This window comes from Leuresthes tenuis, unplaced genomic scaffold, assembly GCF_036924035.1.
Source record: "Leuresthes tenuis unplaced genomic scaffold, fLeuTen1.0.hap1 SCAF_6, whole genome shotgun sequence".
NCBI lineage: Eukaryota > Metazoa > Chordata > Actinopteri > Atheriniformes > Atherinopsidae > Leuresthes > Leuresthes tenuis.
The window spans coordinates 11,855,381-11,870,403 of record NW_027325360.1 but is presented as its reverse complement, the minus strand read 5'-3'; the positions used below and the strand labels follow the sequence as shown (position 1 = coordinate 11,870,403).

Sequence of the window (15,023 nt, the reverse complement as noted above, 5' to 3'; positions counted from 1 at the left end):
GCAGTGGGAACTTCATCTTGCGTGACCAAACTACTGACAAAAATTTCGTCTTTTAAATAAACTAATTTCTAAAGCACCATTTGGCTTCTTGATAAGACGTTTTTAACGCGCTGCATGGCATTTTTAAAAACTATTATTGTTCGAAAGCAGCATTTTCCGACTGAGACTCGTAAAAAACTATCTACATTAGTCGTGAAGGCAGCACAAGTTTTAGATTATTAGATCACGTGATTGACTGTGAAGCCGTAAACGGAAGAACGGTTGTCACCAGTTATCTGCTGTCTCTTTTACCCCGAAGACACCGGAGAAGAGGGACAACGATGTGCACCAGGTGGGATTAACGGCTTTGCTTAATTGTAAACGATTGTAAATGATTTTTGTCAGGTTTAAACGGTTACCTCACGTGCAGCTTTCCGCTAGGTGAGATTGTAATGCTAATGAATAACAACCGAAGAGTCCTAATAAGGATTTTTTTCCCATTGTCCATGCTACTTTTTCCCCTTGTCTTGTTTTTCTTTGATTGGGTTACTTAATGTATCTTGCTCTGCAGCCAACTCAACACGTTTAGTTTTTCACAGATCAGAGTGGGAGAATCTGATCTCCCTCCTTGTTTTAGAGGTTTATACAAATCTGGATTCGGTTTCCAGTACAAGAGTGCAGTCATATTTGCTGAGACGACGCTTTCGATTTTGTGTCATATGATTCCGAAAACGCCTGCCTGTTGGGGAAACCAATCTGCTTTATTGTCAAATATCTCCTTCAGAGGTGATTGCACCCTATAAAGTGCATACTCTGTTCAAAGTCAAAAGACACTAGATTAAACCCAGACGCAGAGATTTTTGCCACAACCTCACCTCAGACTTTGAAGTTATTCAAAATTATTTATAGGGTAGATCTCAAAGGTCCTGCTGGTTGTATGTACTCTTATCATTAACCTACATTAGTCAGAGATAAAGAGTCTGGTTTCATCACTCGATCTGAGAGATGTTGTCAACTGTTTGTTAAACATTGTTGCTGACACTTCACTTTGTTTCTCTGTCCAGCGTCCAACCCACCGAGTGGACTACTGATCTCAAGAACCAGAAGTGAGTATTAAGAGGAATGCTGCACTTCCTCTGTAGCTGTCAGCTTGTGGGTACGTTGTTTTCTTTGCATATAGTCACGTTAGATGATTGCTTGGTCTTCTTTCTAGCTTTGATGGCATCATATTAGTGACCCAGAGCCATGACACCCTGCCCCCCGAGCTCGAGTGTCTGAAAGCTCCACTGGAGGACTACAGCTCTGTAAGTGTCTGCTCTTGTGCAACAAATCAAGCACTCATATTACTTCTTTTAATTTAGTTTTACTTCTGCTTTTTCCCCCCTTTAACTATCAATTGCGAAGTCTATCAGTAAAAATATGTGCATTTGTTGCACATGTAGGCTGTAGTTTTAAAGAAAGATGTTTTTAAGATTGTGTAAAGTGTCTATCATTTGTAATAAAGTTGTTTTGTTTTTTTAAATGTATATATATTTAGAAATGTGCATTGACTCATCAAATAGCCATTTCCTCATCCTAACAGCATTAGAGGACTTGAACGTGATGATGCTGGTGCTCTTTGGTGATGTTGTCTTGGTTTGTGATGATGCGTTACAATCTAGGTGGACAGTGGTCTGGGGGATGAGGTGGTGGTCCTTAAGGTTCCTGGTCTCCCTGGTAACCGGCTGGTGTTTTCCTCCACCGGCCCTGTAAATCGCGACTACGATGACATCAGACGTTTTAACGATGCAGCAGTCAACGGCATGAAACGGTCCGTTAACAGAAGCTGATTATTTTCAGGGCTGCTGTCCTGCAGTTTTTGGATGTTTCCCTGCCTCAACACACCTGATTCAGATTAAATGGATCTCTTTAAAAGATTGTTACGTTCTGCATAAGTCTGCTAATGATACATTGATCTGAATCAAGTGTGTTGAAGCAGGGGAAACTTCTAAAACCTGCAGGAAGGTGGCCTTCGAGGACCAGATGTGGACATCCCATCTCTATGTCTTTAATGGCTGTTTAACATCCAGCTTTCGTTGCTGCTTTGTCCTTTCAGGGCCTTGAAAGCCGGCATGCAGCGCCCCCTGCTGGTGTGCCCTCCACACAAGGACTATAAGAACAGCACCTTGGTGGCTGCTCTGGGGAGCCTTCATGCTCTCTACATGGTAAGAAAATATTCTCTTGTGCAGAAAAGTTGAGCATCTTGGTTATTTTATAGGAAATATAACATTTGGAGAATATTACAAACAAAAAGTTTGGATGTGTCATTTTTTGCTGCACCAGTTTTATGAAGTTTAGTCCCCCAAATTCATGAAAGTGCAATACTGAATATCTGAAGTACCACTTTTAGTTTGGGTACAGATATATTGACGTTGCCACCGTTGAAGCTGACAAGGATACATTTTTATGAGAATAGCACAGTTTAAAATAGGCTCATTTTAGCCAGTTTATCAGTGTTTTTTGATTGGTTGGTAGAATCAAATGTATTCGTGGGATCACTCCAGACACATTTTATAGCCCTGTAAAGGCTCACACTAAACATAGTTGCATGAATCAGATAGTCTTTTTGGTCTGAACAGGGTCAATTACTTGCAAACGTGAAAAATGCATGTTTTCACTTTTACTTTTACTCCATTTATTCTCCCTAAAAAGCCACTTGAAGTCCGAGAGGCAAAGATAAAATCCTCCGACTACAAAGTGTGTGTTCTGGGGCTGTGGGCAACCCAGGAGGCTCAGGGAAGGAGGCTGGTGGAGCTGACAAATGCTCTAGAGAGTGGGAGGTGAGCCGAATACTGTACTTCACTTCACTCCCCAAATTTTCTCAGGCGTTGTTGATCACTTGCTCACTGGATGTCTTCGTTTCTGCTCCTCAGACTGGCCTGTCGGGACATTGGCGGCTCAGACCCGGAACGTATGGCTGCTCCTCGTGTGGCCGAGTACGTCCAGGAACTGTTCAAAAACAGCCCTGTAAACGTAAGGAGGGCTGTTGTATCCTGTGTGCAAACAGAGAGAGAAAGCAAGATGTAGAAGCACTTGGTTCTTTAGTTGCTTTTCAAGCCTCATGTCTGTGTTCACTTCCAGGTGGAAGTGGTGGGCAACCTGAAGACTCTGGAGAAAGAATATCCTTGTCTGGCTGCAGTCAACCGCTGTGCCAACTGTAAGACAACATCTTGTTGTCCCAAACATGAATTTCCAATGCTGCCAAATGTTTTTTTTATTTATTTTTTTCTTTAAAAAAAAGTCATATTCATTTCCTCCTCCCTCAGGTGTACCTCGTCATCAGGCCCGAGTCATAAAGCTGCAGTACTGTGGAGAGGGACCGATCCAAAAGACCCTCATGTTGGTGGGAAAGGTATGTGGAGGAGCCACGTTTGCTGGCACTCGGGTGATGGTCGTGTCAGTTTGGGCGTTGACTCCGCGGTTATAAACGGTTGCACATACCAGTTCACCTCACCTGACATTGATGATTGCAGGGGTGGGGTGACCTCGGGAGTGAAATGTTCTGTTGAACATAAACGGCAATGAAGTGTAAGTCATGCGTAATGTTTCTTTTTGTTTGTGCAGTTTCCTTTGCACACGTGGAAGCAACTGCACTGAAATCTGTTGGGCTACTCTTTAAAAAGTGATTTTGTTAAAGGGGCTGTATGAATTGGATTTTGCGTTACGTTTGATATTTTAGCACTAGAAAAAGGATCCAAGTAGAGTATCTTCAAGTACTGACATTAATGCAAAAGATGAACTAAAAAGACAAGCAAAGCTTGCTGCCAAGGCCTGGGAAATAAAAGTGAAAGGCTTCAGTCAGACCGGCCAACAAAAGTTACTAAAATCAAAGGTGTCATAAAGGTCATTAAAGAGCTTGGGCAGAATGAAGGGAAAGCTTGTAAAATTCCGTCTCATCTTGACGATCCATCTTAATTTGTTTGAGGATGTCAGCCTGCTCCGTGAGTCTGTGATTCCTTTGCTCCCTCTGGAAGAACAAGAGAAACAGAAATGAGATGAAGAAACTTGCCTTTAGATCGATTAGGAATACATTTGAGGAAGGACTGTTAACACGTGTTGCATGTGTCACTACTTTGTAAACTGAGGTTGGTTCTTGCGTGATGATTTCAGGGCATCACCTACGACACCGGTGGAGCAGACATCAAGGCTGGTGGCATCATGGCTGGAATGCACAGAGACAAGTGCGGAGCTGCTGCTGTTGCTGGATTCTTCCAGGTAACTGACCCACACGCCCCCTCGCCTGAATAATAAATCCTCAAGGAACGCCTCATACTCGGAATGCAGATTCAACAGTTGTGAGTCATCAGGACAGAAACACTGGACGCTCCTGTGTCATGATGAACAAAAAACTTCTTTTGTGCAAAGAGAGGAATGTTTTTGTCTTTGCAAATTGGGAATTTTATTCAGAATAGTTCAACTTGATGTTTTAAGATTGATTTTAAAATGACCCTCACCTCTCACTCCCCTCTCTCGCTGTACAGATTTTAGCCTATTTGAAGCCAAAACATCTGAAGGTTGTCGGCTCGATGGCCATGGTGAGGAACAGCGTGGGCGCAGGTCAGTTTGGAACGCCTCGTATCTGCCCCTCAGAGTGGTCCATGTTTCTGCGCCTCCTCTCAGCTGCTCTTGTGTTTTCTTAGATTGCTATGTGGCAGATGAACTGGTGGTTTCCCGTGCGGGTCGTAGAGTGAGAGTGGGAAACACTGATGCCGAGGGGCGTATGGTGATGGTGGATCTGCTCTGTGAGATGAAGGAGAGGGTCAGCATCAACTTATTAAAATCACTTCTGCACTGATTGGTCCTCATTTGCATCCTTTTTTTGAGTGTGACCATCTCTTTCCAGGCAATGAATGAGATTAATCCTCAGCTGTTTACCATTGCAACTCTGACGGGTCACGCCATCAGAGCCATGGGACCCGACTACTCTGTGAGTCCTGCTGAAATACGAACTTGAACTCACTGACCAGAGACAATTAAAGATCTACAGTTCATAACTGAATCCTCGCATAAGAACAGTTTGAAACTTGTCATTGCAGATCATCATGGACAACGGGCCGGCCCATCGCAGCGGGAATGCTGCTCGGTGGCAGAAAGGTGAGACGCAGTTTGATCATCATTCTCTTCATCTCAGTTGTAGTTTAACTGGCGCTGGAGCAGTTAATGTAGTAACTGGTGTTCATTGTTTGCACATTCAGTCAGCTTTTTATTTGTTTCGTTGACAAATGAATTCAAACAGCTTTTTTCTTTCAGTCAGTTTGATATGATTATTAATGACATGCATTGTCTGTAAATCTAAAGCATTTTAACCATTTATTCTACGTCTGTACTATTTCACAGCATCTGGCGACGCATCTCGCTGCCTTCACTGTTGCTAGCTTCATTAATTAGAACCATCTTCAGGTTTATTTTTTCAGAACCCACTCACTTGTTTTGGGCAAATTTTCCTCGATTGGGTTGCTTGTTTCTGTCACAAGATCTGGCAACACAACAGCTCCCGCAGCAGAATCGGTGCTATAATAATACACTCTTTGGGCAAGGGAGAAATGTCAGTAATGGTCCACATTTTCAGTGATAAGGAGACACTGTGTGGGCACAAATATTCCAGTTGCACAGTGAGATGTAATGTTAAATGTGAGTGGGACTCATTTATCGAACTGGGATCCCTCGACATGTCCACAACATAAACGGAGCATTCTCTCAGTTAGAATATGGTGAATTTGTTATATTCATTTAGTCGACGCATCTTTTCCCAAAGCAACGTATAAGCGAGAAATACAACTGGAGCATTGTGGGTTTCAACATCGTAGAGTGGGGAAGTTAGTCAAACCAATGAGCTTCTGAGTAACAAACGACCCCTCAACCTCCTGTGGTACAGCCCCCCTGAATATTGTCTGACTGTAACTGTGCATGTGCACGCAGACAGTGCTTAATCTCCACCATATTACTCTCCTTTCTCACAGCTGGAGAGGTGTTGGGAGATTTGTTTGAGGTGTCCAGTATCAGGAGAGAGGACTACGATTTCCACAAGGGCAAGTCTGAGTACGAGGACATTCTGCAGTGCAACAACCTGCCGTCCTCCGCTACGCCCCGAGGACATCAGACCCCTGCAGCGTTCCTCATCATGGCATCTGGCCTCGAAAAGGTGCTCGCACACTGTCAGATGGTTTCCTCTGCATGTTTATAACGTGGAGGGAGTGCAATGATTAATCTGTGTCGTTCGCTTCTGCCTGAAATTTCATCGCAGCATGGTGTGGATTCCAACCTCCCTCTGCCGTACTCCCACATTGATATCGCTGGGTCCAGTGGTCCTTTCCCTGGTGTTCCAACCGGAGCCCCCATCATTGCCATGGCAGCCAACTACATCCTGTCAGAAAGTCTCTAAAGAAATACCATAACAAGACTACTTTCTAAATGTCCAAGTATAAGTGAAATACTTGCCACAACAAAGTAATACTGTCACTTCTTAATGCCTCCAGCTCCTTTTGTGTCAGACTTTCTTTTGTAAGATTCTAAATCAAGTGTCAAACAAGCCTGTTTGTTGGTCTGAATCAGTAAACTCTCAGGGCTTAAATCACTGAATTGGAAATAATAGCTGACTACGTGTGTGTGCGACAGACTGGGGACGTGTTTGTGTGATTTTTAGGCTGTGTGTCTGTCAGAGTACTGCTCTTTGATCAATAAAAAATAACAATTTACAGTCACTCGGTTGTCTCAACATAGCTTCTTTTTCTTCTTTTTTTTTCACACTAAAGTGTTAAAAGGAAAAATTTGCCATTTTAAAAGCTTTTATACAGACCTAATCAACTTTGGATGACAGTGTCTGCTAAATCAACACAATATATTCATCTTAATCTAACTGACACATCATGTAGCTTTTGCTACAATTGACAGTTGTAGGATGTAATGCTACTGCCGTACAAATAAACCTCCGTCTGAGACTTATTTTTTTTTTATATTTCATGTTACTTGATGAGGGTTCAGTGGAAAAAAGGCCCAACAACTTTCCCTATGGCATCCCGAAAATATTTAATCCATCAGTGCTCTTTTCAGGCAAATTTGGTTGTTATCTGGGATCAATTTACCAGCTCACTACTGTAGTCAGTTAAAACATGAAAAAGAAACTACAATATTATCATTTTAATTGTGTTTTGACCTCAACCTTTGAAATAACATATCTTGGAAAAGGTTCCAAACTATCAATAGAAACATTTCCTTATTTGCAATAAACATTTATCACCATTCTGTTGAATTATAGCACATTTATAGACATTTGTTCATTCATTTATGCTTTTCAAGATTTATTAAGGCTTATTCATTCATTTGTTTAGTATTTGTTCGTTTGTTTAAAATCAAATTTAAAATAAAAGGAATTTTACCTGACTGTTTAATGTACGAAAAGAGACTCTTTGCCCATTTCTGTCCGGTTTGCAAACTCGAGCTCTGTACGGCCAAAATCGCTTCAGAAACTGGATGTTACGCACAAGCGTACGGAAATGACGTAATGACGCAAATTTATTAAAAGCGGACTTTAGCGCGCGCTGACAGCTCAAAAAGACCAGTCCGACGTGAAAGACTCACCAACCTGAGGCTGCTGCTGTTTCAGCGTATAACAAAGACCGACAAAGGCCGAACTCTTAGGACTTTGTTTTCCCTTCTGCTTCGTGATAACTTCACTTTGCTGCCTCCATTTTGACGCAGTGACGCTACGTCGAAAGCAAACTGTTCTCTTCGGTCTACGCAGACGTAACACTCAACAGCAACCATGTTTGAGGCTCGCCTGGTCCAAGGCTCCATCCTGAAGAAGGTGCTTGAAGCCCTGAAGGATCTGATCACGGAAGCCTGCTGGGATGTCAGCTCGTCCGGCATCTCTCTGCAGAGCATGGACTCGTCTCACGTCTCTCTGGTGCAGCTCACCCTGCGGCACGATGGCTTCGACTCGTACCGCTGCGACAGAAACCTCGCCATGGGAGTCAACCTCAGCAGGTGAAACAGCTAAACTTCCAGTTTTATAGGGGGGGGAAGAAAAAAAAGTCTATCTTTAGCTGGTTGACAGACAAATTGCGCGTGTTCTGACGGATGCAGTTGATTTGGGAGGTTGATTTGCTGAAGTTTGGGGGTTGTATAAGCAGATGTAAAGAGGAGGGGAAATACATTCGAGATTGGCTCTTATGAAAAGTTTTTCTTTGTTTGTTTAAAAACATCACAAACTTCAAACACCTGATCTGCTCTTCACCTCAGTATCTTTGGTCAGCAGAATTTTTTTGATCATATAGTAATCAAAGTAAAGCAAATAAAAGGTGGCCATCTTGGCGGAGTTGCCCGGGCTTGTTTCTGCACTGAGCTGAACACTAAACAAATTTACTCTTTACTGTCAGCTTCTAAAGTTCGGCTGCCTATGGGTTTTATTCACGAACGACAAACTAGGGGAACGAATTAGCGGTGAAATGACATTTGGCGCAGTTTTGGAAAACCATCTACTTTGTAAGTGTGTAGTGACGTCACTTGAGCGCCAACTGCTGCGCCGGCCGCCTTGGCGGGAATTGTTGTTAAACCCGGGAACCTCCACTTCCGCTTCCGTTAAAGCGGTGTAACATTACACATTACACCACTTTATTAGATGAAAGCCTCTCATAATCATTATGTCCAATCAAATGTGTTCAAATAGTTGTTTGTTTTTTTTAAAAAGTCCAGAGTTTAGATAATATTCATTTATAAATTTAGAATAATTTAGGTTTTCCCCAAAACTCTTTTGCACGGTTTTATAACTTGAACAATAAATGATTTTGTAAATTCTTTCACACATTTAATCAGTTGATTTAGTCAGAAAACTGTTAAATGTCAGGCTAAATGTTTATGCATTTTGTAATCATAAAAATGCAGTTTTTAGTCTTTGAAGTATTTTTTGCACAAACTTAACTGAGCCGTTACTTATGTGAAAGTTTCAGTGTTCACTTTTGCTACTGAAGTTTGATTTCTTGTTTTGGTCCCCTGTTGTCGTTTGTAACCAACTTTTGACTCTTTCAGTATGTCGAAGATCCTGAAGTGTGCAGGAAACGAGGACATCATCACTCTCAGGGCAGAAGACAACGCCGACACGCTCGCCCTCGTTTTCGAGACCCTCAGTAAGTCCGTAAAAAGTGTTCTGCTTGATTGACGCTCCTCGGCTGCTTTTTGCTCTGCTCTATCGTCACCTCTGCTTCTGTTCCTGTAGATCAGGAGAAGGTCTCGGATTATGAGATGAAGCTCATGGACCTGGATGTGGAGCAACTCGGTATTCCAGTAAGTAATCAGTGACTGTTCCCTTGACCGTTGTGATCGTCGTGCTCATCCTGTGTGCTGTTTCTGACCGTCCCCCCGTCTGTCCCACCAGGAGCAGGAGTACAGTTGTGTGGTGAAGATGCCCTCTGGGGAGTTCGCACGTATCTGCCGTGACCTGTCTCAGATCGGCGACACTGTCATGATCTCATGTGCCAAGGATGGAGTGAAGTTCTCTGCTTCAGGAGAGCTGGGCACAGGAAACGTCAAGCTGTCCCAGACCAGCAACGTGGACAAAGAGGATGAGGCTGTGAGTATGAAAGACTAAATCAGTGATGTGCACCCAGCACTTAGTCAGAGCCTGACAGAAACTAGATGAAACTGCTGTAGATCTTATACAATCTGACTGGTGTAGCTTCAAGTTTCTGTCAATGTGTCGAGGAGACTCTGGGGGTAAATCACAGGAAAACTGTTCGCTCACATGTTGGATGTAGAAATTATTTTGTATTGTTTACATCAACTTCCGGCAACATTAACGTCAGTTAAAGTTTATGACACCTGACAGTGAGATTTATTTATTTATACTTTTTTAACTTTTTACCTGCTTATAGTTGAGTCTGATCGTTCACTTTCTCTTGTGCAGGTTACTATTGAGATGAATGAACCTGTCCAGCTGATCTTTGCCCTGAATTACCTGAACTTCTTCACAAAGGCCACACCTCTGTCCAAAACCGTCACCCTTAGTATGTCCGCTGATATTCCCCTTGGTAAGTGCTTGTGCCCTTCTTGAACAACTGTCAAGTTCTTGATTTTTATCCGCTGAGACCCAAACTGAACTGTTTTGCCTTTCCTCAGTGGTGGAGTACAAGATTGCTGACATGGGACACGTCAAATACTACTTGGCCCCGAAGATCGACGAGGAGACTTCTTAAGTTTTTTTTGTAATAAACCAAAAAGGGAGAGTGGAGAGCAGCAGATGTTCTGGGACTCTTCCTGGGTTACTGTGGAACTGAAGTGATCTGATGCCATCTCTGAGGTTTCTGATCTTCTGTCGATGAGGACGATCGCAGTTTGTGCGAGTCGGTTTGTGTCGTCGTTATAATGCGAGGAAGCGTCAGTTCTCCTGGCTTTGCTCTCGACATTCTCAGTAAAATCCAGCACTTGATCACTTGTTCCTTCAGTTTCTCTCTTTTTGCCTGTTTTTGGAAGCAGTTTTCAAGTCGTTTTCTTTTTTTTTTTTTCTTTTTTTTTGTAGATAACACATTTGTAAATAATTCCTGTGGTTTCGCACTGTCAGTCATCTCCAAATGTTTTTGTATTCCTGAGATCAGCCCACATTAAATGATTCAAATTGTTTGAAAGTCTCTTTTGTGTTTGACGTTTGTGGACACGAATACATACAACATAAAAGAATCACCTGCTCTATTCCATCTCTACCAAACTTGTGTCACCAGGTTCTGCTGAGGAGACCATTTCAGGTGACTTAAATCTAATCTATATAATTAATATTCACATCTAAAAGACGTAGGCTGGAAAAATACATTTTAATCGACTAGAGAGAAACAGAAAATATCTCAATAAAAGTGCCTGTTTGAATTTCTAAATGTAGTTTTACAAAACATGATCGTGACTCTCCTTTGAGGCTTATAAGATTATGATGAGGGTAAACTAAAGGTGCTTAATATACCACAAAACCCGGGTTTAGATTTGAATTCAAGCAGATGAAATCTTTTCATTGCAAAGATGTATAGAGGTTTGTGTTTGTGTGGTAATCTGAAAAAAAGCCACTAGATGGTGATCTTTCCCTGCATTCGGTTTTCTGTGGGTGAAACTGCGTTATAAACAATGTATAACAAACTATACGAATTTAAAATATTCGTGATCTTGAAGTAGAATTTATGTAAACTCTGTCCTTCATGACAGAATCTGCTCTGCTATTGTCCATTTATTCAACCAAATAATCTGGATTTGGACATCGAGCCTGGCTTCAGAGATTACATCACGAAAGTTCCCATGGGTCTCGGGGTCGGGTACATTCAGTGTTCCCGGGCTGCCAGTGCTGGTCTGTGAGCAAAATGAACAAACATTTGAGTAATCTGAGAGCTCACATAATGTCGGAGATACTTGACTGAAGCAAATGTGTTTGTCTGCAGCTAGTTGTTAATCAGTATGCTGGAGGGCAGGAGGTTGGGTAATGTTGGCCGGGCAGTTTTAATCCTCCCAAAGCTTCAGTCTTACTGACAGACACATCTGGCACGACCCTGTGCCTGACCACGATTTGTTTTATTTGTGTAAAAAGACGGTCAGAATGGTCAGATATGATGAAGGAAATAGAAGGAGGCACGAAAAGGATGGACCTTACCAGGTGAAATGCCAAAATCTGATCCCTCCGTATAATCCAACTGTCTTTATTTGCCTTTTCTATGACACAAAATTAACTTTGATACTTCCAAATACAGTCAATGGTATGTTGATTTAATGTTTAGTGGGTTTAAAAGTCACTATATGGATGAAAGCAAAGATTTGCTATGTTGCTGGAAATAATCAAAATGATGATTTAAGTTTAAGTTGCATCTAGACTGGGCACCATTGAGGCTATCAACTATAATACAGGTTGTACAATAATAATGCAGCAGTACACTCAGCTAAAATGTTGGATTCTTAAGATTAAAGCCAAAAAAAACCTCAGATTAAAGAATATCTTCATATGCTAACAAGACGTAAACTGTGTTAAGTGTTGTTAATGTTGTGTTGACATATAAAAGTATTGTTTTGTTCCATTTTGTATGATAATAATGAAATATGCTTACATTTAGATTATATTTGGATGATATATTTAGATTTTACTTTCACTCCACTGTGACAATGTTTTTTCAGTGTTTTTTATTTTGTTAAAAAGAAAACAGATATGACATAAAACTATGTTATAAAATTGCTAAACATTCTGGCTTGCAAAACATACCAAAAATTTTAATTTGACCATTTTTGCACAGCCATGGACTGTGGATGAAGACATGTTGAACGATGAATCGCATTGTTGGATGAGGAGAAGATGGCGGAACTGCCTGGGGAAAACAGGCAAATTTACACAAACACTGATGATATGGGGTTGATGTCAGATAAAGAAGATGGCAGTCATTATCTCTGCAGTAGATGCACAAGCATTGAAACTTTTTTCATTGCATCAATCGAAAGGAAGTCAGCCATTTTTCAGGATGATAATGGCTCTTGCCACAGAGCAAAGAGGATTCAAACTATTCTTCAGGAAAGTCTCATTGACATGGCCAGCACACAGTCCACATCTCCATCCGAGCCTAAGTGGAAACAGAAAAAGAAAGGTTCATGACAGCAGGCTCATCCTGCAGAGCTGATCTGTTCGCTACTTTGTAAGAAAGTTGGAACATGATTCATGAAGAATAATCATTTTCATGAGTGAAGAAGAGTGAAGTCCTCCATGAATCCAGTCATAAAAGCAGGAGGAACTTAAACAGAAAAAGAATTGTGAAGTTTGTCTAACAAAGCCTAATTTTTCAGCTATTAAATACAAATGCTTTGTGCTATGTCTGTGTTTGTTTAGACTTTTACTAATTAAAGAAGTTGAATGAACATCCTCCAGGAGTTTCCATCATTTTGACCAGGGTTTGTATTTCATCATTGCACTTTGAGAATGGTGACTGAGGCTCCCTGATCATCCCTGTTCATCATCAGTAGCACTTATATGTATATATATATATATATGTACAATGTCAACGAGTTACTGTGAAGTAATTCAGGTCAGTAAAAAACAGTATGAAGCAGCAACTCCTAAAAACATGCACACTCACGCACTATTTCTGTGCTGGAAAATATGTTTCTATATTCTCACATGGGCCAACTCGCAAACCTTTCACACTAACGAGGTGGCTGGCTGAGTAAGAAGTCACGAGTGGATGTTGCAGACGTTTGTGTCTTCAAACAAGGCCCCTGCGGAATATTTTAGCGCTGAAATGCATCTGTGAAAACAGCCTAAGAGAAAAGCTGTACAAGCAGGCAAAGCACCAATTTTAGGAAACAGAAGAATATACAAATATCCTCCTTGCTGGTTAAATGCAGACATCGTTTTTTCTCTGGCCTCCATTGCTTACTCACACTTTAGTAATGCAATTTTTATAAGATTACACTGACTGCTGTTATGAGCCAACTGAGTCATAAAGTCCAAAACTGTTTTTATGGGAGTTTGATGTGTCCTTGCAATGGAAAAAGGTTTCTTAGAGTTACATATCTAAACAGAGCGGTGGAGATGGATCAGACAGGTTAACCGCCTGAATTTTCATGAAGATACAGTACAGTCACTGAAAAGTGTGATTTACCAAACACTAGAGCAGGACACTGAAGAGTTAACATACAGAGAGGCCAGAGAAGGACACAAGTTAATTTAGCCAAACATATACAAAGGACAACATTAAGGCCAAAAAGTGAACTTAGCATTGACACTGTCTAATATTAGGCTGTAATAACTTCTTAGTCTTGCATTTGGGATGTAGAAGATAAGGATAAACTCATCTTATTCTTTCATATAGAATGGAAAACAATAGGTTTAACGCTTAGTTAGCTTAATCCAGCTGGCGTACAGACAGAAAACAGTTTAAAGTCGCTGCCTGCTCTACTCAAATGCAACAAAAACAAGCCAACATCTCTGAGGCTCACTTCTTATAGTGTTTTATCTTATTGTAATGGTCCCACCCCCCACCCCTTAATTCACACAGAGAACTGTGCATTAAATATACGTTTAGAAAGGGCAATTCAACATTTTATGGAAGGTTCCCGTTCGGCAGTTGCTTGGCAACAAGCTTGGAGGACATTTCTGGTCATTTGCAAATTGTTTGTTTTTTATGCTTCAGTTTCTGTATGGATTACACAAAATGTCATGTGTTAATTAGTGAGCTTTAGAGGTGCTTATAGAGGGATTTTCTTACCTCTGGTGAAAGCAGGCCAATCCAGGCAAGGTGGTTGTTTCATATTTCACAGCCACCTCACAGTAAAAATCAGCCTTCGACAACTGTCTGCAAAAAGGTAAATAATCCCTCAGTATTTTCCTTTAGATGATGCATTTAGTTTCTTTTAATATAGTCCCATAAAGAAAAGAAATTCTCCTTTTGGCCGTGGTTGTAAAAGGTTGAATAGAGACTACTGGCAGAGCAGATTAGAACTTCACAGTAGATTGCCCGTCATTATAATCCCAGACACCTCTGGAACATTTCCTGAAAGGGCTGAGCTTACACTAGCAGAAAGAAAAGAGGATTTTATTTTTTTGGATTTATTTATGATAAATACTTAGAATTCCTTATACTGGCATATCTGTAGTCTAAATTTAGAGCAGTTCACAACCCACCGTTTTACTGTGTACTGAAATGTTCTCAAGCTGTTCTTTTACTTTATTTTCTAAAGTACAATGTGTCTCATTCAGCTGTGCATGGGTTCACCTGATAGAGCCACTGTTTTAGATAAGGGAGTGAGTCTCCAAATGGAGAGCAGGGAAACAAGAGGGGACTGTCATCTTAGGAAGTGACCGATAAAGCCACGAGACAGTGCAGCCATTTAAGATGCCTTAATATTTAATTAACCACTGCCATCCAGGTTGAGATTAATTACGCCCTGGAACAGAGTGAAGAGCGTTCCAATTGACTGGGGTTTCCACTTTTTAATTGGCCACAATTTCACACTCAGACATGCTTTATAACACTATTAAGGCTGTAATTCTGAGTCATACT

The 15,023-nt window shown here is 41.2% G+C and overlaps 2 protein-coding genes across 2 annotated transcripts; both read left to right on the top strand.

Moving 5' to 3' along the window:
- Positions 1–232: 232 nt before the first annotated feature.
- On the top strand, positions 233–6,713 carry LOC140309679 (putative aminopeptidase W07G4.4). The gene is made up of 16 exons (XM_072387635.1): positions 233–331; positions 1,044–1,085; positions 1,193–1,283; positions 1,641–1,789; positions 2,075–2,183; positions 2,671–2,798; positions 2,892–2,991; positions 3,100–3,175; positions 3,285–3,370; positions 4,129–4,233; positions 4,500–4,575; positions 4,659–4,777; positions 4,862–4,945; positions 5,055–5,112; positions 5,979–6,160; positions 6,263–6,713. The coding sequence occupies exons 1-16, from the start codon at positions 321–323 to the stop codon at positions 6,398–6,400; spliced, it is 1,554 nt and encodes a 517-aa protein (XP_072243736.1). The 5' UTR covers positions 233–320; the 3' UTR covers positions 6,401–6,713.
- Positions 6,714–7,621: 908 nt separating this feature from the next.
- pcna (proliferating cell nuclear antigen) lies at positions 7,622–10,637 on the top strand. The gene is made up of 6 exons (XM_072387617.1): positions 7,622–8,001; positions 9,043–9,140; positions 9,230–9,297; positions 9,389–9,583; positions 9,917–10,040; positions 10,129–10,637. The coding sequence occupies exons 1-6, from the start codon at positions 7,781–7,783 to the stop codon at positions 10,203–10,205; spliced, it is 783 nt and encodes a 260-aa protein (XP_072243718.1). The 5' UTR covers positions 7,622–7,780; the 3' UTR covers positions 10,206–10,637.
- The last annotated feature ends 4,386 nt before the right edge of the window (positions 10,638–15,023 follow it).

What these genes read in the sequence shown, in the direction of transcription:
- LOC140309679 (XM_072387635.1), top strand. An exon ending in CTGTTGCTGGATTCTTCCAG is followed by an intron (nt 4,234 to 4,499) that starts GTAACTGACCCA and finishes CTCGCTGTACAG; the next exon opens with ATTTTAGCCTATTTGAAGCC. An exon ending in TCTGTGAGATGAAGGAGAGG is followed by an intron (nt 4,778 to 4,861) that starts GTCAGCATCAAC and finishes ATCTCTTTCCAG; the next exon opens with GCAATGAATGAGATTAATCC.
- pcna (XM_072387617.1), top strand. Translation starts at nt 7,781, where the DNA reads ATGTTTGAGGCTCGCCTGGTCCAAGGCTCCATCCTGAAGAAGGTGCTT. An exon ending in TGGACAAAGAGGATGAGGCT is followed by an intron (nt 9,584 to 9,916) that starts GTGAGTATGAAA and finishes TCTCTTGTGCAG; the next exon opens with GTTACTATTGAGATGAATGA. An exon ending in GTCCGCTGATATTCCCCTTG is followed by an intron (nt 10,041 to 10,128) that starts GTAAGTGCTTGT and finishes GCCTTTCCTCAG; the next exon opens with TGGTGGAGTACAAGATTGCT.